The sequence below is a fragment of the Lepisosteus platostomus genome, chromosome 20 (genome assembly GCF_059453375.1).
Source record: "Lepisosteus platostomus isolate fLepPlt1 chromosome 20, fLepPlt1.hap1, whole genome shotgun sequence".
Lineage (NCBI taxonomy): Eukaryota > Metazoa > Chordata > Actinopteri > Semionotiformes > Lepisosteidae > Lepisosteus > Lepisosteus platostomus.
The window spans coordinates 9,145,129-9,171,972 of record NC_142630.1 but is presented as its reverse complement, the minus strand read 5'-3'; the positions used below and the strand labels follow the sequence as shown (position 1 = coordinate 9,171,972).

The 26,844-nt window shown below is 36.4% G+C and overlaps 1 protein-coding gene and 1 long non-coding RNA gene across 3 annotated transcripts in view; one reads left to right on the top strand and one right to left on the bottom strand.

The window, feature by feature from the left end:
• The window catches only part of bean1 (brain expressed, associated with NEDD4, 1), a 45,523-nt gene extending 25,306 nt beyond the window's left edge, over positions 1–20,217 (top strand). The window contains exons 4-6 of one of the 2 annotated variants that reach the window (XM_088613854.1): positions 718–924; positions 4,225–4,366; positions 15,059–20,217. In XM_088613854.1, coding sequence (XP_088469980.1) covers positions 718–924; positions 4,225–4,366; positions 15,059–15,434 — 725 coding nt within the window. In that variant the 3' untranslated portion in view covers positions 15,435–20,217. Of the gene's footprint in view, positions 1–714; positions 925–4,224; positions 4,367–15,058 lie in introns of both variants that reach the window. The other variant, XM_088613853.1, reaches the window with a different exon arrangement.
• LOC148644476 (uncharacterized) lies at positions 373–19,150 on the bottom strand. Its single transcript, XR_015928676.1, has 2 exons — positions 19,067–19,150; positions 373–919 (listed from the first exon to the last, which is right to left on the bottom strand). It is a non-coding gene; the product is annotated as an uncharacterized LOC148644476 (long non-coding RNA).
• Positions 20,218–26,844: the final 6,627 nt, after the last annotated feature.

Below are 26,844 nucleotides of genomic sequence, written 5' to 3'. Positions count from 1 at the left end.
TATCTTTGGGTTCTTATAATTTTCTAAATCTTTTCATTACAATCTTATATCGTGAGCATTTCTCACGCGTCTTGAATATTTGCATGTATACGCTAACATATTTTTAGAACAAGAGAGAAACACAGAGTGGTAGTTATAGTTCCAATTACTGCTTTCAAGGCTAACATTATGAGAATATTCTTTTCTATTAAAAATTTAAACAGGGCAAGATTAAATATTAAACACTGCAGATGTGAGAACAAGATGCAGTACGAAACATCTTGCGTTCTATTTATAATTCATAATCTATTGTCTCTGATTAAAAACTTTGGGCTGTTTTTGTCTATCACAATCTATAAAGCCAGTCACGGAAACAGAAATCTGACAGCACAGTACATAATTGCAGATTTATTTCTATAGCTGAAGCACCTACACAAAGCCACAGAAGTGAACAGTGAATTCACATCTTTGTTTGCAAAATAACATTATATGTCCATCTCTCTGAAGAGAGGCTTTTTAGGAGTTGTGGTCATACCACACTCCAAATTACTTGGTAAATTTCCCCAGAGCACAAAGTACTGCTACTTTAACTTTTCACAAGACCGTGTGGCATAGCATCAAGGCTTGGGTATGAGCGTACTTCAACAGAAATATAGTGCATTTAGTCTTCTGTTGATACATAAATCCAAAAATTTAACTTAATATGTTGTCTCTCCCCCCCACCCTGTGGATAAGAAGTGAGCTCGAACCAGAGCAGTCCAGTCAATGAGTTTCCTGACTGCAGGGAGGGTGGCAGCGAGGCCAGCCTGCTGGTGTCTCCCCTGGTGGTGGCAGGCATCGTCATTGGTCTGGTTCTCTTCCTGTCCTGTGTCACCATCATTGTTGGCAGCCTGCGCAAGGACGGACGCCTCCGGAACCCACATCTCCGCCCTGAGTCCAGCTACGGTAAGCCAAGCACGTAATGCAGACAAGGGGGCAGTAAATTAAAAAACTCTGGACAGACACTGCGTTTATGCTGATCTAGAAATGTAGAAATATCCTCACAGACTGTCAGAAGTCATCACCATTCCTTTGATAACTTTAAAAGGTGATACATTTGTAAAGTCATGATGTTCAGAATAAAAGCTCCCCAATTCAGCAGTTAAATTTTACTTTCAGTTCTCTCATTGAAATGATCCACCAGCAGAAGTGTGACAGAAATAACCCAAACACTTCTACGCACAAATTTCACCATGTCACAGAAAAAGAACGTCTTCATCCTGAGTCCAGCTACAGTAAACCAAGCAACAGCAGTGTTAACAAGGTGGCAGTAACTACAAACCTGAAAAAAAAACACTGGACAGACGTTGTGTTTATGTTGGCGTGCAAGGTAGAAAAATCATTTGTTTATAATGATGGAGTGACGTACTTTCTGGTATAATCCATCAGCTTTCCATTGATAACTTTAAAGGGTGATAAATGTGTAAATAAAGTCTGTATGTTCAGCATAAAAGCCTCTCAATTCAGCAGTTAAATCATTTTTATTTACCTCCAGTTCTTTCCTTGAAATATTCAGCCAGCACAAGTGAAACAGAAATAACCCAGACAATGCGATTGTTGTATTTACATACTGTACATTCAAGCAAAACCCTTTCCTATTACAATTACTATTTTAAGGGAAATTCCAAACGCTTGCCAGATTATTGTGTGATGAAGCAGTCCTTCAAAGATGATGATGAGGGACAATAAAATGCCCCTGTTTCCCCAGTGGAGACGCATTTTCCCACAAATACCAGTTTAGCATAGTGGTGGTTTAAAAACAAAATTATACTTTTACCAAGCAACTGTTGTGCATGAAAAAATCAAGGCTTAACCTTTACATGGAAAAATGCTATCCATATATTTAGAAAATATATTCAAAGAATTCCAAAGCATTGGTTTAACCTTTAATAAAAATAATAAGGTATACTAGAAAGACTTCTCAACCCGGAAAAAAATTATAGACAACTTTTCACATCAGAAACACTGGTGATGCAGGGATTAAAAGCCCTACTATGGTTCATTTGAGGAGTCACATTATACATTTTTAAATTCAAACACTCTGCATAACTCATTTTTGTGCACTGTCCACAAAATTAACATAAAGCAGCCTCCCCAATTCTCTTTAATGGTTAAGCCACAAAAATTACCTTACAAGAGCATGCATAATAAAAGCACTGCACCACAGTACTGCTTCCCTGCATTAACACAGCATTTCAGACAGGGTATCAGCTAAAGGCAGTGGAAGTCTCTCAAGGTTACTCACATGAAACATTTTAGGTTAGGCAAACAGTGACAACTACCATAAGTAAAAACATCTTCCATGCTCCAATGAAGCTGAAGAAAAGCAGCTTTTAAACAATAAAAGCAATAGTGAAATTCCAGCTACACAGTGCTACTCAAGACAAAAGAAATGCAGAAGTACATTCCATGGTATTTGAGACAGCTAGTCTTTGAGAATAGAGACAGTATTCATTTGTTAACTTTCAAACCGTCAGAATAGAAAGGCAGACTGGCATTGCTGTAAGTGAATGTAGTGAGCAAAATTTAATCTACTAATACATTTTTTCACCATAACACAGGATGCTACGGTTGTTTTTTTTTTTACATAACTTCACTATTAATATACAGCAAAAATAAAAATACACAGTAGCTTCTTCCATTATTAAGACTTGTAAACTTGCTGGCTTGAACGTAATATAAAAGGCTGGCCTGTATCGATAGTGCAGTGCTTCTAAACACTGACAAGCACAAGGCATTAAAATCATCCATGATCTGTTGTTGACTTACCTTAGAAATCTGCAGTCTGTGACCTGCTGCCAGATTGAGTATATTAAAAGTGAGATGAAACTGCTTTGGTCAAAGTACTTAGGGACCTTAACCTTAAAGGTAGTGCTTGCTGGTGGATTTAGCTTTCTTCCAACTGACATCATGTAAAAGGTCTTTCACACAGTCAAATATCAGTCTTTGTTGGGAGCAGCATCACTATTGATTTCCCTGGTTCTTGAAAGGATAGCAAGAAAAAAAAACATTTTGCTCACTCAGTTAAACAGGGGTGACCCCAGTGTACCTGAAAGCAAGGATCTTCTCTGAAGCTGTGTGAAAAATACCAATTTTCACTTGAAAAAAAATATATTCTTACACACATTTTCACAAGGCGTACTCTGAAGATAAAACACGCTTAGTGTTGTTGTTCCTGCTATTGTTTCTCAAGGAGTTAAGATGTTGTAGCACCCGTGCTGAATATACAGTATGTGTTTTTTATTGAGTATTTGATCTTTCAATATAAAAAAATATATATTCACAGTTAAATGAGATCTATGCAGGTGCATAAAATTTCAGTGTTTGAGAAACGAAATTGTTTTATGTAGAGAAATTACATATCTCATTACCACATACATAAATAGGATGTGCCAAGAATAATTCTTTGAACCCTACAGAATTTCAAGCATTGATGTTTTTTGGCTGTTCTATTGTCACAGAACATAGAAGGTGTTACCAGCTCCTCACTTGATCTCATTAGATCTTAAAAGATGGGCCTGCTCAGTACTAGGATGGAAGACCTCTAAGAAAAATTAGATTACTGCTCTAAACTGTGTCTTTGAGACAGAAGGTGACCCCTTTTCCCTGGACCAGAATTTCCAAGTCAATCCATGAGTCTCGTGTCTGAGGATACTGTCAAAAGGACACACTGTCCTGACTGAGATGTTAAACTGAGGTCCTGACTGCTAATGATCCCATTGCATTGTTCATGAGACTAGGGGTGTTCTGGTTCAAATGCACTCTGGGCTTGCACTATCAGACCTACCTAAAGCCCTGCCTTAATTCAATTGGCAGAGAAGGTTCTCTGCTGTGTAGTGAAGGTGCTGGTATAATTGTTGACATGCACTAACCCAGGTTATACAAAGAGCTGTATACATAGGATTAAGTGGATCCCCTCTAATATATTAAGTTCTCTGGGATTCTCTGGTTTGAAAAGCACTACAATATGTAAATATAAGGAATTAAAAAGTTTCTGGGGTAATAAAATAAAATTGTCATAAAAAATAATCAATATATAGTAAAAAAAAAGTTAGCTAAAAGAAGCTTTCTGTCATATGACTTCTGACATCTTAAGCCCTTTCTTGCTAAAACAAGGAAGGGGCTTCAATCAGAAAATAGTTGTCTTAGTTGTGGTTGATATCTTTTGTTTGCCTGGCTGTAATCTTGCAATCATCGTGTTTTCAGCTACTGATGGCTTCTCCTATAGTGGGTCTGTTGGGGATCTGAGGTCAAGGTGTATTGAGGAATTCCCACCAGCTTTCGATTTCGACTCGTATGTGGAGACAGTCTCTCAAGTCAACGTGATGTATCCTGACTCGCCTCCTCAGTAAGTAACTTTCATTGTTACTGATAGATTCACCGAGTGAGGCATAGTGGTGAGCACTACTGCCTCACAGCTCCAGAGATACTACTGTAGTTTCAATTCCAGGCTGGGGAATCTATCTGTGTGGAGACTGCATGTTATCTCCATGTTTGCATGAGTACACCAATTGCCTCCTAGCTCCCAAAGACATGCACATTATGTTTGTCTCCTCTAAACAATGGTTTCATTTGTGAGGCATTTATTCCCACTTCATTCAGTACTTTGTCCCTAAATATATAAAGCCAGTGTGTTGAATAGCCTTCTCTCGTTAGGTCTTCTGATGTTTCCCTGGTATTTATCTTCATGAGGAAGCACCTGGGTTTCCCAATTCATTACTTGCCTATCAGTAGAGCGACTTTGGGACCTGTCTTTCAGAGCACAAAAAGAATGGTCTGTTTCCCATATAAAATTTGAATTTCTAGTAAAAATTTCTAATATGACCTCTACCCTGTTAGTTATTAAATACGATTAGAAATAATAGCTTTTTTTGTGGTTGGGAAATGTGGTTTTTAAACTTTGTAAGGCTATTTTTATATTGTAATACCTCCCTTGTAGAGAAACCCAAATTGTATTTACATAGCATGTACTGTGCATTCAGAAAAAAACAATAATGGTTCCAGTATCTTTTACAAGGTATGCATTACTGCTGATACCAATGCAAAAATGAATAAAGATAATGAAAGATCTATAATTGTTTTTCTTTTAAAGACTAGAAATCCCTTTCTTATGTTCCTGTTAAATGTGAGTTCTTAAAGGCCCTCCTGTTTTCCCAGTTTCTGTGTAATGTGTTTTCTCCAGGCTCACACATTGGTAGTGTATGTGTGAAGTTCTGCCCTTCATACACAGAAGGCTGCTTATAAAAATATATTACAGTTGGGACTAGAACACAAAACTGTGACAAGAACGGACAAGCTAATGTTTTGACGTGAACTGTCCTCTTCTCAACATTAAAGGAATCTATCTTTCCCTGATGATGAAACTAGTACTTTGTAAAATGGATAGGGAACTGGGAATAGACAAATGTATGGAATATATTGTGTTCTGCTGTCTCTAATATGTACATGGGTAGTATTTCTGGCAGTGACAAAGTAATGGAATATATGCATGAGTCCATGGCTAATCAGTAGAAGATGTTCTTCAGCAAAATAAGACTAACAATTGTTTGATACTGAATATGTTCAGAAGATTGATTATGGCTTCACAAATTAGGTAAAGAATTGTACATTTGTGAAGTATTTAAGTTTTTTCCTTTTATGAAATAGAATGCTTCAGCAGGGCTGGTCAATAAAGAAAGCCTTGCAAGGTACTTTACAGTATATTCTCAACCATAAATCATATATATGTCCCTAATGACAATGAGCACTGTCTTCTAAGTTAGCATTAAGGAAGTAATTTCCCCTTGTTAATTCCATCTTTAACCCTTAAGATGGTGAGCTTCCAGCACAAATCTGACTTCTGCTTTCAAAAGCTAAAACAGAATGTTTACGTGCATATAATTTCATCTACAAATTTGTTTTTTAGATGTGTGACATAATGAAGCTTAAAATAAAAATTTAGGAATAATTTCAATAACTTTCTCTATATGTAACCCTTAAAAGAGTCTAGAGCCTCATCTTTCCCAGCCTGTTATTCATCTGTTTGAGTTAAAAAGTGAGCCCTGAATTATACAGTACAAGTAATTACACTGCCATAAGGCGGCTTTTATTCTAGAGGGCATGAGCTACACAGAATCTCTTGATCAGAAGCTTTTTCAGTTGGCATTAAACAAGCAGTCCCTTAACAGCCCACCGATATTGATAAAGAGCAAATTAATGCAAATAGCACTGGGTTTAACTGATGTCTTTTGGATGTTTAATATAAAGACTTCCCTGCCATTTTGTCTGTCATTCAGACAGAAACACAAGAAAGAAATGGCTCAACCAATACAAGTGCTGTTCCAAATGCTGGGTGGGCTCTATGATGGTGGGGATCAAGCCTGGGTCATGTTGCCCAGCTGCGGGTGGGATTTGCCAGGCAGCAGTCCATATTTGGCAGAATGCAGCCAAGACTTGAGTGTGATTAGCTGGCCAGGGCTGTCTCGGTTCACTGTGCCACACTGACCCCTGCAGTCTGTGGGGCCTGCATGCATGTGGGGCCTCTCCTGCAATTTGTAGAGAACACTCCGATATGAACAACTCCAAAGTTGGGCTGATCAGAGGAGTCTGCCTAGAAATACTCATGCACTCCTGTGTCTGGTTGCAGGATTAGTAGATGCTAGCTGACGTGATAAAAAACAATTTACTATTCTAAAATGGGTGAGTAAAACAAACATGGTAAGTGATTCTAAATTTGATTCAAAGCCGAAGTAAGATGGTGATATAAAAGCTGTTAATGCTATTAGTTTTATCAACAAAGGACTATAAAAAATAGAGGAACATTGCCTATTTAATTTTGAAAGTGGCCACAATGGACATGGAGTTTTCAAAAATAGAAGCCCAGACATTTATAACCATTCTTGGACTTGGCATGCCTCAATACTGATGTAGCATTTCAGAGCTGGAGAGTAATTTAACAAAAACATACATATAGTATCCCTTGTAATACAGACTCTTAATAAAGATTAAACCCTTTTTTAAGAAAGTACAGTAAATCACAGGAGAAATAATATGGCAAGTAACAGGACAAAATGGAGGTTTGTATATCTTTTTCCAATATATATATATACCCTCAATCACTTGATTAACCACAACTTAACTGCGGGTGGTGAAGGTCTTTCTCCAGCTGGTCCAGCTTGCAGCAGTGGCAGCACATGTTGCCGCTGGACTGTATTCATGATTCACTCCAAAGTGCCCTTGGCTACACTGCTGTTTCAAGTCATATAGTGCAGGCTTTGCAGTTTCATAAACAAAATTGGAGAGCACTTAAGATAGCAGCACTGGGGATGCTTAAGACATTGATGAATAGATTCATTAAGAGCAGATCATTTCAGAAAAATTCTATACTGCCAAATATGCAGAAAACGCAATAAGCATATCGATTTTAAGGGACCGAGAAGCAGTTAACAAGCACTTTGATGTGTACTGTCCAATGGTTTATTAACTGGAATAATAATACTTCAAAATATAACATGCTGAAACAAATTACTGAATATATTTGAACCATTTTTATTCCAAATCTAATAAACGTGGAAAGGAACATATGCAAACAGTGAAACCTCACACATGGTAAAAAAGCTATAGGGAGCACGTGATACAGGGTTTTAACATAAGAAAAGGTATGTGATCTTGCTGTCACTGTTTTTGTACTAGGAAAATGTCATTTACAGTGTCTAAATTAATGTCCAAAGAAACAATTTCTGCAAATGAATAACATCACGTTCTATTTAAGTGTACCTTGGTCTCTGACAAACCTCAGAAAATAGATTTTTTTACCCACAAAACCATTATGCTGGAAGATTTAATAATAAGAACAGGTCACCATTCACAACTTCAGTTTTGCACTATATGAACATAATCTAACTCAGATGGACCTAGTCAATTTGCTCAAGCAAAATGTGTTTTATTCATTTCATATTTAGAAATTTAGTAAATCTCTAAGTCAGTGAAAAAGTTCACAAATTTCATTGCATTGGTACCATTTCCTTTTTCTTACTAGCTCTTAGAAATATGAGCACAAAGCAGAACTCAGAATTCAAGTCAGAGGAGTAATTCTACGGCATCTCTAAAAACATAAGCAGTAAAGGACCTCAGATTTGATTTGACCAGTGCATGTCTCTGTGATCTCAATTCCTTACATGAACAGAATGAGTTACAGCCAAAATATGTTCAGCTTGTCCCAAAGTTGCCTTAAAAGTGCATCATCACACTGCCATAATATGCCCCTCCAGAAATATTAATGGCAATGTAATGAAGCTGAAATGTGCTCCAGTTTCTGTCTGTTTTATTTTACATGGAGGGCCAGAGAATATTGACAAGTATGAACTGAACTGAGACAGAACGGCGCTTGCTTGCCCTTCATGCCTTGTTTCACTGAGTCACAATATTATTTACATTTATATGACAGTTCCATTATGACACCAGACCCTTTCCTCTGAGCCCTGTAAGAGAGCTTTTAAAGAGGGTGAAATTACTTTTCCTAGCACCCAGACCACATCTGAAAAAGCAGGCCTTGTCATGTTTAACAGCAAATTTTGAAGAATATGGAATATTACTCCAGAGTCATAGGCTATTAAGTGTCACTGAATAGTTTGTAATTCAGTTGTGAGAGATATCTAGCCATCCCATTTTCATTTTCACACTTTTTTCAGCATAAGCTTTATCTGTAGCTTTTATAGGTTTAATAGAAAGGGAACTTATGACAAAATATGAAACAGCTGCCACCCTCTTTCAATTTCAGGCCCTTATAAATTCTGCAATAATTATATCATCAGTATTTAAACCAGATTATTGCCATTAAACTAGAGATGATGAAGAAAAAATACAGAAACACTTTTGCCTTTAGATATATTAACCATTTTTACACACCCACACAGATACTGAATCTCAAAGTCTGTAGTACTTTTTCTTCTTGTGTTAAATATTTCCAGTTTAATCCAGGTCTTGGTCCTTTGAAGAGCTATGTTTCTCTTAAGTTTGCAGCTTTGTCTTTAATTTTCTTTAGAGAATCCTTCTTGATGATGTGGTGGTCTGGTTTTATTGTTGCATAGCTCTTAAATTAACAGTGAATTTGTTCTTTTTTTCAATGTTAAATATTCAAGTACTGTGCATTAGTTTGTTTTCTGTGGTGGTTTGTTACAATGGCCAACTTTGTTTTCATTACAAATGCAGGAGCTACAAATGAACCTTCCCTTTCAAACCATGTTTACCTAAGCAATCAAATTTTGCAAAAGAAACATTGAGATTGTACATGATACTGCATATAATTATAATGATTATTATAATAAAGCTTCCATATAAATGGCTTCTTTATTTAGCTTGAAAAGAACAGTATTTTATTCAGATGTATTGTGCAAAGCTATTAAAGAGAGGGAAAGCATTCCAGGACATAGGTTGCTATGGCTGAGCTGTGGGTGTTTAACAGAGCACTTCATCACTGCTCCTGCATTTTCAAGCCTTCATCCATCTCTTCTCCTTAGTTGGGGGAATAGAAAGTGATTCCTCATAACAGAGTTGGCGAGACTTACATTAAATCACATCATAACATGCATTCATTATGTACCCACAAGTGTATTTTGCAGTGCTTTATTATGTTATACCTAATGCAATCCTCAGCCATTTCAAAACAATATTGAGGTAATTACTTGCATAACTAAAAGTATGGTTCTCAAAGGAATGTAATTTTGATATGCAACACTTAGAACACTGTGATGCCCTTTATATAGGAAAAAAGGGACCTTGTTCTGCATTAATCAGTCATTGAACTTGTTAGCTTTTGCCCCTGTGTAATGTCCCAGAATGATCAGATCTTTATTGTAGGATGTAGCTCATAATGAGTGATCCCTGAAAAAGCAGTGGATTGGTTTCAGGTACAGGGCTCTGTGGTGAGAAAGCAGGTTATTGTGCTGAGGCAGATGGAGAGCCGTGGTACACAGGAGATGACAGTGTGACAGTGCACGGGCTGTCGCAGTCACAGATGGTGGCGGAGGCTCCTAGCTTATCACACGCAAATCAGCAATCACCTGTGGAGCCCTCGCGGAGGCTTCCTTCCGCCAAGCGCCGGCTCACTGCTCCTCGCACACCAGCTGAATTCTGAATGAAGGAGGACTGGGCATCTCGGAACAAAAGCGACAGCCTGTTCGACATTCTGCTGCACAGTCCCTCCAGTGTGCCTCAGAGTGGTTCATAATAGGGATGTGTGTGCTAGCAATATAAACTTTGCTCTACATACACCAAACTATTACTGCAACCCCCACTTCCAGCTGTACCCTCTCCCCCAGTTTGACAAATTGTGTTTCCAGTTACTATGTAACAGGGCTATTGCCGCCATAGACATTACAAAGGTACTGTTAAACATTGCTGTTCTACTCTTACATAATGAGGAGAGCTGTATTGTTTTTAATTTTTAGAATTAAAAGAGATTTATTTACTATTATTTCACACAATGACATGAAATAAGTGGTGGGGTATATAAGCTAAAAATAGAAAAAATTGCCTTTAGTAGGTTGTTTTCCTTTCCAGTGACAGAAACAACATGTCTTCTTCTTTTCATTTCTCTTCATTTCAAAGCGAGTGCAGATGAAACTGCAATTACTAAAACCTTATTCTTCAATGGGAAGATACAGTGGTGGAGACACTGAACACTAAAAGGGAGGTCTGTTAAAAACACAAGTTAATAAACTGTAAAACTATAATATTACATTTCAGGGAGTTTTTAAATTACTGCCTAGAGGTAGAGAAAGAAGCAAATCCACTCTTTAAGAATGGCTTTCCTGAGGCACACTTACTCCCTAAGATAGGATTGAAAAAACAACAATAAACTATCTCTCAGTGGAGCACTGCAACTTATTATAAAACTCAAATAAAAGAAATATTTTTAAAGGTCTCCACACAAGTTGATATATGAGGCACACTTATTACATTTATTTACTTTATCTTTTCAGAAACCTGAAAAACAACAGTAGTGAAAAGCAGATCTGGAGTTTTTATGTTTATAATAATAATAATCCTTTATTTAAGTAGATGGCTCAGATGAGAAAACATTGTAATTTACAATGATGATCTGGCCAAAAGGCTTAATTAAACTGTTGTCTTAAAATGTTATACTTGCATATCATGTAGTTCCTCAGTAATATATGTAACTATTGCAAATGTATACTCCTCACCAAATGAAAAAAAATCAAATGAACAAAAAGTAAAAGTGGGTTCTACTATAGAATCCTTATAAGAGATAGAATTCTATAAAATTTTAGGTCCCACCCACTTTCCTCTACAAAGGTGGTTATAATTTATGAGTGACATTAAAGGAAACATGCTCCTTGAGGTTTCCAGGGCAACAAAGCTATCATATTTTTCATTCCAATGAGAAATGACAAAATAATACAGAACTGTTCAGCTTCTGTAACAAAAACATGTAGAATAAGCTAATGCAACACACAAAATTGTACGAGCAGTCTGTAATATTTGTCTCACTTGATTAAACTTAGCATGAAAACTGTTATGCGAAGTTAAAATTACGAATCTAGAGAAAGAATACTAAGTGAACTGCTTTCAAAATAATTGATTTTGGCCACTGGGGACTGCACACATTCAAAGCCGGTACATGGACTCTTTCTTGATCCCTTTATTTCTTACAACAGTGCTATAACTTTGCAAAATAACATGCTATATTCTGTCCCCATGACCTTTATGATGTTGTGATGTTGAAATTCCGTAAAGTTTTTAAAACTGCCAAGACAACTAGAGAATGTGTGGTTGAGACTTTTACCCTATTATTTTGTTCTACAGACACCAACACAAATTTCTTTTAAATGTTGTGGTTTTAAATTGGAGCTCTGCAAGTCACCTCAAAATACATTTTATGTTCCCATCATTTTCTTTAGCAAAACATTATACTGTTGTATAAAAGTATTGTAAATATTAAGAAACTTAAAACTTGGCAATTTCTGGATTCTTAGAGAAAACAAATATACAGCCAAAAGAACTTCCACAGAAATAATTTTAAATCACCTTTAAATAATTCCACTTGTAAAAACTACATGGACAATCTATTTTTCACTGTTGTCAATGTGTTTTGATTCAATGAATGTACAATGCACATTCTGAACAAAAACATGTTTTGTCTTAACACTGAAAATGAACTGAAATATTTTTAAGCACGCAATTTGTGTCTCTGTTAGAATTATGAAAAACTCACTGTAGTGAACAGTCAAAATTAAAATTGAAAATACTAGAATGTGCACAATATGTTTCTTCAGCTAAAATAGTTCTGGGTCTCCTGAGGGCAAAATTGAGCCATGGACAAGTGGTAATTCCTCAAATTACATTAATATTAGTTAATAAATGCTTGCATTTGTAGAGCACTTTTTATCCCATAGGATCCCAGAGAGCTTCACATAAAATACTTTGATGCCAAAGGTTAGTGCCAGCAATTATCCTTCTTCCATCTACTCCATCCACTCAGTAAGGAAAATGTATTTTAATTCAAACTAAAAGCTTGTTATAAAAGGATCAAGATACTTCTCATAGTGCCATAGGCTTATTTTACTAAAATCATTTGGTTCTTAAATTATTCAGCAGTCAGTTAGATTGCCTCAGAGAAAAGTTTTTTGAAAGGCAAATTAGAGATAACATACCGTCTTTTTGTAGGTGGTATGAATCACATGAAGTTATTGTACCCGAAGGTAAAATACTCAATGTCACAACATTGTGCTTGAAAAATAACAGCTATTTAATTTCTTTCCACTGCAATTTACAAGCAATACTTTAGTATGGGGTACATTTTGAAAGGTATAATCTATGACAAGATGCTAGTACTTATAAATGTAATGTTTAGAATATTTTAATATGTTTGGGTCAGCAGCATGAAGTATTGGCTAGGGCTATGGACTCTTGTCTAAAGGGTAATAGATTCAAATCCCATGTGGGAGTGTTACTGTTGTGCCTTTTAGCAAGGTTCTTCACTCAGACTGTTCTTATAAAGGCCTTGCACTTCTGATGAACTTGTATAAGGAAAGATTCTGAAAAAACTTTTCAACTCTAATTTAAAGCAGTAAATTTTATATTTAATTCAGAGGTTTGCTGAATGTGATAAAGATGTAGAATAGATATCACAAACTTGGGAACAATGAAATTACTAAAAGAGGAGGAGGAGGAGGATCCTGTTTTTAAAGTATAGAGGAGTGGGCCATTTGAGGGCCCCTCTGAGCATGACTTTGCTTATTTTTTCTGAATTCATCTGTAAAATTAAAAAATATTCATTTACTAACTTTCTTGCAAAGAAAGGTAGTTTTCTGATGTCTTTCAACATCCTTGATTATTGAAATATCCATTCGATATATCCATTTCAACACAGAAACTGTTTGTGTGTTCCATAAAACACAAAACACAAGAATAAACAGGCCATGACATTAATTCTAGGACGAGAACAAATTCCATATTTCCCACTGAAAGCCTTTCCCTCATTAACTTTTCTCTGGTGGTGACACAAGCCAAAGTAAGGCTGACTTTGTTCATTGCCTTTGGTAGTCTTGTAGTTGAATCAAACAGGATGATCTTTTTAGCATCTGAATGCATCAGATTATCCCTTGGTATTTTCTTTGTGTCATCCCCTAAGTAGACAGTGACACAGGTCTTGCAAACCCCCTGTCTTTCTATCGGAACTCTGAGCCAGCTACACAGATTCTTTCACCTGCCGCAGCAGTGCAAACACTCTCCTGAACTTTCAGCAGATCAGATTTAGAAAGCAGAAGTACAGCACCTGTGTGGTAGTCAGATTCGTGCTATAGTTCTGTGCAAATGTAGTGATCACTGTTCTCAGTTGGCAATCACTGGCACCTGGCACACTTCTTTCCCTGCAGCAAGACACCAGCTTTCCACTACAGACAATTTGCAAGAGCAGCAAATACAAAAAAAAAAACATTTCTGTATTTATGACAGTGTATACATTTGACATATTGTTCTATTTCAATATTTGCTTGAGAATTCTTTTCTGAAGTTTGTATTTTAATGTTAAATGGGTACATGTCTCTTTTCCAGCTTTATTTATTATAGTGAATAATTCATGTGTTGTAAACCTACAAAAAAAATATGAAACCTGACTTTCAGGAGAGTTTGTCTTACTTTTCTGTATCAAGAGCGCTTTTTTATTTGTCATTGTGTACCAGAATCAGAATGAAGAGTTCCTTGCAGTGATTTGTCAAAGAGACATTTCTATAAATGGTACAAAAATGCAAAAAAAAAATCCTGGTACATTGATTTCTAAATGGTGACTTTTCAAAGCTTTTATATGTGGAGGGTTGTATTCTAGAGCTTTAGAACAGCTTTTTGATATTTTTGAGTGGCACAGTTGTTAGCTTTGCTGCTTTGCAGCACTGGGGCCCTGGGTTCAATCCCATACCTGGGGTGATATCTGCATGATGTTTGTAGGTTTGTATAGAGTCTATTCTTCATACTGGCATGTTAAGTGGCTTCTGGGAAAATTGTCCCTGTTGTGAGTGTGTGTGCCCTGTGATGGACTGGTGTCCCGTCTAGGGTGTACCATCACCCTAGGTGATAGGCTCTGGTTCCCTTGTGACCCTGCATTGGATAAAGCAGTCAGCAAATGGATGGATCTTGGTGGCTCTTGGATAGGCTCTGGTTCCCTTGTGACCCTGTTGTCCCTGTTGTGAGTGTGTGTGCCCTGTGATGGACTGGTGTCCCGTCTAGGGTGTACCATCACCCTAGGGGATAGGCTCTGGTTCCCTTGTGACCCTGCATTGGATAAAGCAGTCAGCAAATGGATGGATCTTGGTGGCTCTTGGATAGGCTCTGGTTCCCTTGTGACCCTGTTGTCCCTGTTGTGAGTGTGTGTGCCCTGTGATGGACTGGTGTCCCGTCTAGGGTGTACCATCACCCTAGGGGATAGGCTCTGGTTCCCTTGTGACCCTGCATTGGATAAAGCAGTCAGCAAATGGATGGATCTTGGTGTTTAATTAAACATTTGATGTGAATGGACTAAAATACACCGTGTCTCTTTTTGTAGCTATGATGAATGCGTGGGGCCTGGTGCGACGCAAATATACATCCCAACAGACGACCCCCCACCTTACTCTCTCACTGACCCCTGCCAGGCCGGAGATCTCCCGCTTCCACACACAAGCCTGGAAATGGAGGAGCTGACGGGCGGAGCGTCCTGGGCGATGGGAAGCGCTTCCAGGTATCAAATCGCCCTGCAGGAGCTCAGGCAGCAGCCAGTCTCTTCTATCTCCCTGTCAGCTCCCACCCTGGAAGAAGCACCCCCATACGAGACTGTCATCCGTGAACAGAGCCTCCCCATCCCCCTGATACTGCTGGACCTCCTTAAGCACACAGCCACGGAGAGCAGTCAACACCAGCCCATCTGCCATAGAATCCTGTAAGCGCTGTGCAAAGACTGGAACCTTTTCAGCAGCTGTGAGACAAGGTGAAGCAGTTCGTTCTCCGTTGTTTTTAATTTTAAGAATTTTAGTTAGATGGTTTTTTGGTTCTTGGTTTTTGTTGTTATTACTCCCACCATGTCTCACAGAGAGCCAAATGAAATGGTGCAACTGACTGGAATACACTTGAAAGCTTAAGCTGTAAACCCCCTCTATCTCTGGGATTTATCTGTGAAACCTCCAGCAGCGTGTCCAGCACACCCCTCCCTTCCTTCTATCACATCAACTGCCATTGTTTCTTTATAGTCTACACACCACATGAACCATAATGCACTGCTCCCTCAGTTATCGTTGCCAGTGAGGAAAGTAACTGCCACAGAAACAAAGCAGATCTACAGTGCTTTCAACAATTGCCTTTGAAGAATGTTAGCTTTCCTCTGTTTATTTATTTTTTGGTCTCGGACATGTACCAGCTATGCAGTATGCAAAAAAAGATCAAATCTGACTTTGTTCCTGTCATTTTGTCGAGTGTTTCACCAAATCTCTTGACAGTTTCCAAAGGAGGGTGATATTTACTGGAGTTTCAATACAATTCCGAGAATGAATGTGGAAAAAATATTATTTTTTCTTTTATTTTAGTTCATGCTGGTCTAAGTCATGAATTGTGAAGTGAATCTTTGTTTCTTCTTAAGTTTCTCAAAGCCAAGACGTTTGCACTGAAAGAAAAATAGGATTGCATCATCCTTATAATTGAGTGGACACGTTTCTCTGTTTACATATAATATTTATTTCCTTTTCAACTCTGAGAAGTCTTTGTTGAGATATTAAATTATTTAGCAAATAATGATTTAAGCAGAAACAGCGGAGGATCACCACACTAAATATAGTTCATTTAAATTACCTTTACATTTTCATTATGAAGATTTGTATGTTTAGTCTGTTTATTCAACTCCACGATCATATTGCTTATAAACCCAAGGCCTAATTTTAAGATTTTCCAGTTTGTTTTCAAGCTAAAAAAAATATGGAAGTGCATTTAAAAGTGAGAAGAGCAGGCATTTCTTTACACAAATGTTTGTGTATCAGGCTACCCTGCTGTTTTATCAGAGACAATACGCTTTTTTAAAGAAATGACTGGATGAGATCCTTATATTAATTAGCTAATAACTACCAAATGGGCTTATGTTAGAGTAATCTCCAGGCCTATTGTTTTTTCATTTTGTTTAATTGAGGTTTAACCTGCATATTATACTGGGTGTCACAATTTCAATACGGTTTTGTAAGCAAAATGTTCTGTGTTTAGACTAGCTGACCTTAAAACCTTATAATGTTGTGATACCTGCTATATTACAGTGGTGCCACAATTAGCATCCATACCTGCACTGCCAAAAGCATTCTTTAGTTTTTCACTTTTAACTGTGCTTTTATAGACATACAGATATTCTACTTACACTATAATATGTAGCCATAGTTTATACATATCATACATTTACTCACAGAAAACTGTAGCATTCAATCTAGTGATTTTTGATAAAATATGTAGCCTATCTAAAATGTACAGCTTAAAACAATGTAAAAGATCCCACCCTTAGTTGGCTTCTAGACGTCAGTATGCTCAAGTATATCCAAACAAGAAAACTCATTATGGTGAGACAGCCAACATGTGTTGTGATGTGCAAACCTTTTAGTAATAGTTAGAAAAATATGTGGAAGTGCTGTAGCTTAGAGGTTATATGCAAAAGAATAAGGTAAAGGCTGTGATTAAACTGTACTCTACCAAATAATCCTGAACAAACTTCATTTACAATTGTAATTTACTTATTGAGGCCACAAACATTGAAAAAGGTGACCCTAGTCTCTGCTGTGAGTGATTCTGAAAATATGTAGTGTATGTTAAAAAAATGGATATACAGTACTGTTTAATTTGATCAAATGATGATTAAATCTGCCCAATTAAATAATACTAATTTAAATATAGAGGGGTTCCCCTTTATAAGTTGCCTAAATACGCATTTTTCGGCAGAATTGTCATTGAGATATTGGGGACACAATGTAAACAATTCTCACACCATTTTGGGTATGCAACACACAAATTTCCCTCACATTGTTTTTGACTTGGTGACTTTTATTTAGGAAAAAGTCTTGTCTCTCAGATTTCACATACCTGATGGAGAATGTAAGGCATGACATTTTCATATCTTGTTCATTTTTTAACTTTGCACCCACAACGATAAGTTCTAAGCGTCCTGAAATGGCACAGTGCTGGTGCTGGATGTAAGAAGTGCAGTAGCATTAACAATCAAGCAAAACTTGTCCACGTCTCAAGGTAAGTTGATATTAAAGAGTGTTTGGTTTAAATCAATTAAAAACTCAATTAACAATTACAAAAGTGATGAAAATGCTTTAAATTATGTAATGTTTAAATGGTTGGTAAGTCACAATAAACCGTTTTTAGAGTAAAAATGTTACATATACAGGTATAATAATGTACAATACCATATTTTTGGGTAGCTACAAGTGAAACACACTCTTGTTATGATTTCTGGTCTCTAAGCCTACTCCATTGATTCTTATTGTATAAGCCTCCCTTTATTAACGAAAACGTTATTATCGCTACTTATTCCTCTACAGTATATATGTAGTTTTGCTATAATTTAGCTCTTACTGGACCCTAACCCCAAAATACATCGGGGTCCCCTGTCTTCATACCCAAAAGTGTCATCACTGGCCTCTGAACAAGAATTGCAGAATGAGATAGAACAGACTGAGGCACCATGACTAGGACAGGTGATCTGACTGAAGCCTGATTGCACTGACCTGCCCATCCTGGACACAGATAGATTGTTGTGTATTTAAAAGACGTGGACAGTTCTATGACTTATAAATTAATCTCACTGAGCAATAAATAGCCTTAACACTTTTTTTCACCGCAGAAGAAAGACTGCAAAATCCCCAATTATTTGTTTAGTGTTCAAAATTAATGCACAATATGATATGATAAGAAGTAATTTTCATTAAAACAGTGTTCGACACAGTCATACACTGTACATATATCAACAGATGCCACTGAAAGATGAATCACCTGCCCTCAACCTTAAAATGAGCATCACTGTATCCACAGGTTTTCCTGTCACACAGTTAACTGTGAATACTTGCACATACATAAAAATATATTTAATTCAGAACATATGTACACATAAAGTATTCTATTTGTCCTATTTTGAGAATAGCTGGGTAAGACTAAAGCGATTGATTGCCCAGTATGCTTTTACTTAATATTTTTCTAAGTTTCTAAATGTAATATTGCTTTTATGTATTTATACCTGTTGATATTATAAAAAAGTTAATAAAACTACATTGTTAGTAGTTTTACAACATTTTTACGGTTAATCAGGCAGCATTCTTTTAAAATAAAAATGGAGTTTTTTCTCTGAAAAACAAAAATACCTCCGATTAGTACAATATGGATCTAAATGTTAATCTGCATTTCATTGCAAACAAACATGTTTTTGTGATAGACATGGTCAAAATCTTTATCGGTTTTGTTGTATTTTCATTAAGAATGCAATGAAACAATGAAGGATATTGTGTTCCATTAAAGTCAAGCAGTAACTGAGTGAAGCTTCAGGACTTACATTTTTGATTAGTGTAGAATGAAGTTTGATGTCCAGAAAAACAACATCCAATTCAGACCTTCTCAAGGCTGCGGAAACCCTGTTCTGCACTTTTTCTGCTCTTCTGATAAGTTCCCAGAGGTAAACTGAAGTGATATATAAAAAGCAGTAATCTGATTAGAATATTGATCTATGAACATGTTTACATTTTAATGCATATATTCAGAGTGTCAAAAAGAGTAAGCAAGACCTGAAACCCAAATATGTTTCATATTTACTTGCTTTTGCACCAGAATCAAAATGAACTTGGCATTTGCTGAACAAAACTGAAAAAGCTTTAAAAAAACTCATTAAAGGGTTTTTCTGGATCTTTCACTTGTTGGAACATAGTATTCCAATATTAATAGCTCTGAGTGCCCTCCAGGAAAAAAGGTCTCATGGTGTAAAGTTCAGCAAGTCTAATCATTACAATTATGCTACTAAATAATGTTCCTCCTAATGTCTTAATTATGTCTTAGCTATTTTTTTAAATATATGACATTTGGCAATTTATACAGTGCCTGCTGAGGAATATATTGAACCCTGCACATTTCCAAAGCATTTTTTGTAATTTTCCATAATATTTCTTTTTTCTTTAACCTCAAGCCCTGCTTACATATTGCACCTTTTAGACCAGTTCACTGCCTTTTCATCCAGAAGGAGCACATTATTAATTAAATTACCAGAGTTAAAAACATTAAAAAATAACTGCAGTCTATATACTTATATAGTGCAGTGAATGTGGATTACAAAACAGTTTAATACATGTGCATTACAGAATGTGAAGGTCTAGAATTCTACTGCAAATGTAGCTGCCTTTAAATAGCACTAGAACTGCATTGTAATTGTAGTTATAGTGCTTTGTTTTGAATTTGCAGTACACCATAATTAAAGCTGCAGTATAGTTCTAAATGTCTTTATGCAGTTTTGTTGCCATTGTTATTGCTTTTGTGCATATCCTATTAAACTGTGAGACTTAAGAGAAAGATGTACACCTCATGTAATGTATCTTTGTTCCTGTTGTCTATGATTGTCTTTAGTAATAATGAGTCTTGTTACTACCCATTGCAATTGTATTTACATGTTTTGTATTAGAGCTTTAATTCTTTCTTATAAATAAATATTTAAGACTGCTTTGTTCAGCTTTTGCTCTGGTTGAACTACAAGTTCAAGTTCACACAGAAAACATGCAAAGAGTACTGTCCATCTTCTTGGTAGCTCCAATTAGTGAACAATTTCAATTTACAAGCATGATGCCGCTAAATAGTTTGTAAGTACTCTACTTGAAATAACATCAAATAACTTAACCTAGCTTCTGAGCATCCATTTCACACAATTTTTTCATTGCACATAAAATACAGTATTTATGTGGACTATATTAATGCAAGTTTAAAATAAAGTTAAAACTATTATTGTGAGGTGAAGGTAAACAAAAATAAAAATGGGTAACTCTTCTTTCCTATTGTCCAGAACATAAATTGGATTACCATTGTCAGGTAGCCGTTTACTATGTCTTTTCTCACCTGATTGCCAGTAACTTAATGATCCAAAGATCTTATCTGGCCGCTTCTTCAAGGATCCCGAGGAATAACCGACAATAGCCAGCATGGACAGTTCATATCAGACCCCCACGCAATCCTAAAATGACCTGAAGTAAAGTGTAGAGTTTAAGGATATACAGTATTCAAGCTAGCATTGTTGACACCTATCTTCTGATTCTCTGAAGAGCTCATTGTTAATAAGCTAGAACAGATGGTAGCTGCTACGACAGTTCTCCTAATTGCCCTCTTTGCCCAGTGTCTGACTTCTATTAGAGCGTGGCAGGAGAAACCTAATTGCATCTAGTGCCACTGCCTTCAGTAAATTAGGTGTGCAGTGATCATTGGAATACTAAGCTAATGGTTTACTAAATATAAATTCAATTCACAGAACTATATTTTTCCCAATGTAATTCCCCATAGCATTGGCCCCCTTGAACAGATTTTTTTTTATATGATTTAGTGCTGCATGCTAAACAAGTGAACTGCCATCTTTGAGTTAACTGAAGTGCTTTTCATAGCACAGGTATCCATTGTCTATGAAATTAATGACACGCACCTTTATACCTTGTCCCACTACATTCAGCACGGAAAAAGAATTGTATTCTGAGCCTCCTGCACTCCCTGTCAAGCAAATTACTAGTTTTCTAGCAAGAACATTCATACTGTATTATTTTTATCACTTTAATTGCTAAATCCATTAAAACCAGCGGTAATGAGCTAATCTCAAAAGCTTAGTTCCTTTTATACTTCTAATTGGACTAACTTTACAACATTTTCCCTCTGTTACTGGGCAGGTTTTCCCTATGGTATTTTTTTTCCTTTCATTTGGCTGGGCCTGGTATCATCCCCGTGACACAGATTAGCTCTGAATCTAATGAATGTCTTTTTAACCTTTACTCCATAAACAGCAGAAAGTCTTCAAGACTTCAACTCAGTACCACAACTGCTGACTTGTGAAAGTTAGTGGTAATATTTCAAAGTAGGTATGACTTACAGGTATGTATTGCTACTATGTTACTGAAACACAACTTTATGAGAGCTAATTGATGCCTAATTCATGCTTTATTAATACTTACAGTATATAATGTATAAATAAATTGGTAATGTATTGACTACTGAAATAATGCCACAACATTACATAACATAATGTTAATATGTTAATGGACAATTATTACCAAGAAAAGGTCATTAGTACCTAACACATTTAAACAGTCATACTAGCACTTTAAATATCAGAGACAACCCCATCATACTGTATATAACTAACAAATGCCTTATATTGTGTAAATAAAACTATTGCATTTAAAGTGTTGGTTTATAACAGTCGAAATGTAATCCAGATACAGTATTTTCCTTATTTATATTTTCAAGGATAGCGTATGTCCTCTGCTGAGAAGAAAAAAACACAAGATCCAAAGAGTTATTTTTTTTACCTAATTCAGGAAATTTCACAGAAAATGAACCGTACGCTTAGACTGGTCACATCTATCATTTCAGCAGACAGCAAAAAAACAGGGACATGGCAATACATCAGAAAGATATCAGTTTATGAGGAAGGGGATCCTGATTAATTAGCTGCCATGAAAGACAGCTTTGTTGTGAATTAGCCTGTATGTGAATATTGAAAAAAGCCAACCAGGTACTAACTGAAGGAAGTGCACATTTCTTTCTGTGGAGTAAATCAATCACTTGGAATGCCAGAAAACAATTAATGAAGTTGTTCTGCTGAGTACCAGAAAGGCAGTTTTTTTCATTGAATCCCATTGCATGTAAATGATAAGCTTGGACACTGTAAGACCTTATTGGTACAGTGTGTGCATTAACATTTCAAATTGGTCAGTATAGGCAATTGTTGCAGGATAAAGTTGCAGCACATAAGATTATATCCCATTTTGTATTGGCAATAGATGCCGATTTATAACTACCGACCTACTTAAGAACTCCAGGACGGATTTTCTTTCACTTGCATGTGATGCACATGCTGTAATTAGACAGGCAGTGATGCTGGTCCTTGATGGGAACAACACAAGCATATCGTAAAGCACAGCAGTCCTTCTCCTGGGTCATGGTAAGCATCCATTCACAACTAGGTAAATGCCACGGGCACGTCATTGAATTTCAAACTATGCTGAGGTTCTGAGACATAGGTTAATATCCACTGGGGCCTTTACTGACATCAAAAACCCCTTTTGAAACCAGAGCTGTTTTAGAATTCAACTATTCCATGGATTAGCAGTTCACATGTGTTCATCATTTAGTCAAGCAAATTCATAAATGAGGAAAACTACAAGATTTAAAAACATAATGCTTAATTCACTGACTGGTAAGATAGGTGTTTCTAGTGTGTATTGCACAACTTATGATATTGCCATAACATATACAGTAACTACAGCACAACAATGGTATATAGATTATAATAATTCCTTCCATCTATCCCAAAGGACTCCAAAGCACTTTAAATACTAGAAGTGACTTACAGTATTTCCTCTAGCACTGAAGGACATCACCTGCATGAGTGACGCGAAACAACCATTTGAATGCCATCAGTTCCTCTACAAGGCAGATCTGATAAAGAAATTAGAAACTGCTTCACCAACTGAATTAACAGGGGGACTTAAGGTAGGTTACACTGAACAGGCCCAGGGTGGAATTTAACCTGGGACACCAGGAGTTAATCTCCATATCTTCATGAACAGAGCCATGTGATCTTTAATGACCTTTAATGATGAAGTCATTGTGAGCTTGGTTTTATATGTCATACTCCTTTTCCAGCAGAAAAGGAGTCCCCATACCGGGTCAAATGCAAACAGTTGTATCTGGTGTTTATGCCTTGTACATCATGCAGTACCTCATACACAAGGGGTTTTAAAAGGCTTATAATTATACCATGAATAAAGAAATATTGTGGGTATACTAGGAGGTTCCTACTTGCTCATAATATTAAATTGGGGCTCTGAATTCGGGTGAATATGAATGTAATCTAATTTGTTTCTCTGAAAATACCTCTTGTTGTGCATAGCTTTTTTAAACTCTTTGGAAAATGTATATTCTCCTGAAGCCCCTTGGTAGATGTTATGCCATGTTTATGTTTTAAACTATGTAAGTGTAGCATTAACCTTTAGGATTAATACTCTGATTTCCAGACAGTACAGACTGGCAAAAGTGTTCACATTATCATTGCTAAAACATCATGATGAAATGTTACAGACAGAAAGTAGGTCAGGGTTATGAGAAAAACGTATTAGCTCAATCAATTTAAGTTAACAAGACCCATGGACAACATTTGGAACATTAATTCTTTTAAGGATGAAAGATCAATGCTAAATTATTCCCAGTGATACAAATGGACTAGAGCAATTGGCTTTGCAAGGTATTCTGAAACATACTATCAAGCAACAAAAGTAATATGTTTTGTTAAGTGCACTTTCCTTGACATAATGTATAGTAGCACTAATACTAGTACACTGGCATTCCTTAGAAAAATATTAGGAAGAACAAATTTGATTCTCCTTTAATGTTTTCAGAGTCCAGCAGAGCAGATATATACTCAAATACACTATTGCCAAAGTCTATGAAAGAACTATGAAACGTTTAATCAGGATTCAATGCCAGCAGCATATTCTGTGTAGAGATACTGTATATTGTGTTACGTGTATATTCAAATAATTTTATTTTGTCTGGTGAATTTTGAAGATATTGCAGATCTCAAAATACAATATATTGTATATTGCCTGAAGCTGAAATGGGTCTGAAACCCTTTTTAAGGCAGAAAGTCTGTGGAAATACAAATTGACTAGTGGTAATGGGTGTTTAGAAAAAAATCCATTGAATATTTAATGTCACTGGTTGCATGACGAAAATTGCATCATTAAAAGTTAATATTCATAACAAATTATTCTGATTCAGTGTAATGTGTATGTATTTAACTAATTTGCCTCACTGAAAATATACCTATTTTTTACACACATTTTTATTTTATTGTAGAGTCCCAGTATAGGTTTTCCCTCAGCATAATGAAATTGATGTTGACTTGTAACTAATCAAGCTTCTACTGCCTAAGAGAAGGAGGCAGTTGTAGCCTGGGAATACCACAGACAAAGAAGTTTTTGAGGAATACAAAGAATTGAGTATAGCAACTTGCACTTCTGAGCAATCGCTTAGTCAGATCAGACAGAAAATGCTGTTTTTGTTGAAGGAAGATCATGCAATCAGGTGGGATTTTGGTTGGCCTCTTTAAACCAAAAGGTAGGAAATATTTTGTGGTTCAGTGCTCTGTTTGCATAAATGAACTCCTCTATGCAGGGCAAAAGAAAGCACTGAAATAAACACTATTTTTTTATAATGGTTCATGTTGTAGCAATGTCCTAACCAACACCCACTGGTTTCAGGAAAAATAAATATCTGTGGACAGTACATAAAATTGCATTTTTTTTAATTATTTTGTAATTCTGTAAAAGACTTACTAGACATTCCTGAACAAGAAAACAGTGTGATTTTTTTGTAGTATCTAAACAATTTTCTATAATAGTACATTTATAATGTTTTATTATAAAATGTAGGGTAAAGATTCTTTACAAACACAAACATAAAGCTGAAAAAGATATTGGAACAGTGAAATACCATAGTGTTTATTTTCTTTGCAAGGATCGGTCCTGATGCTGCACTGTAGTGCCCTCTGTTGCCTACAACAGTACACCAGTATGGAAAGCTGCTCAAGTCAAAATCAGCAGGTGTGTTCATTCCTTTGTCATTTGTTTTGTTGTGGTACATTCTAGTCGACTAAAACTGCATCAACAAAAAAAGCAGTTAACTTAATACATGTATAGAACTGTGAATTGTGGTAACTTTTATGTTGCTTATAAATCTTAAAAGTACACTGCACCAGTACTACAGGTATATATTACCAGTATATTATTACTTACTGTAATTGAAGCTAAACTGATTCCTTATTCATGCATTGCCATTTCCCTGAATATTCGTATTTTGTTGTTTAATAACGTCAGTAGTCTAGGACTCGATCCAGGTCTGTAATAGGTTGAGTGCTTTTCTGTGAAATGTACTGCACAGTGGCAAAAATTATTGATAATGCTTTGAACCTCACAGTAATTTAAGTTTAAAATAGAGAGGAGGGCATTTCTTTTTGAAAGTCTGGATATATTGTATAGGTCAGGAATTAGTTCATGTTAGGCCTAATGTCTCCTGGTTTTTGGTCCCATCCATTCATTTCCTGACCGCTTCTTCCAATTCAGGATCGCGGGGGAGCAGGTGACTGTCCCAGCAAGCAATGGGCACAAGGTGGGCACACCCTGGGTGGGACGCCAGTCCATCACAAGGCAGATACACAGACAGACTGCACATGCGCACACTCCCACATAGGGCCAATTATTAACTTACCAGTTTATTTTGGACTGAGGGAGGAATCAGGAGGACCTGGAGAAAACCCACACAAACACTGGGATAACATACAAAATCTACACAGACAGCACCTCAGGTCCAGACCCGAACTCGGGACCCCAGCACTGCTAGCCACTGTGGCACCGTCCAAGAAGTCAAAAAAAGAAACCTCATTATTTTCTTAGAATTAAATGTGATTTTTCTTAAGACTTTTACAGTTGATTACTCAAAGCCTTAATTCATTAGAAAGTACAGTTATTTCTAATCAGGCTGTTAGTGGAATTAGATTAACGCAGTTATTTATATTATCAGACCAACTCTGCCCCTATAAAAAGTTTGAGACCCCTGTACAGTATATGAATGAAAACTAGTGAATAAAATATAGTATGCCATTCACAAAAGTATTACTAGAAGAATTTCATTTGCCTGAACCCCATGCATGAAAGGTATAGCCCATGCCATGTTTAATGTGCAGTAGCTTCTGCAATTTCAGTTCCGTAACCACGAGTTGAGGCCTATGTAAAAGGGTTTTTAAATCTGTAACTCATACATTTTACGATTTCTGTATTTACAAATAAAGCTAGTTAATTTAGGATACTTTTTTAAATGCCCATTTATAATGGAATGAAGTGATCTTTTTCAATACTGCGAAAATTCAACAGAAATTGACAAAAATATTTGAATTGTTGCAAGTGATGGCAGTATAACCATGAATCTTAGGTCTTAATTGTACACACCTTCGATAAACCTAAACTACGTATACTGTATATAAACCTACACGCATGGTTTGCGAGCAGTCCATTTCCTTGTTGCAAAAATGTCATG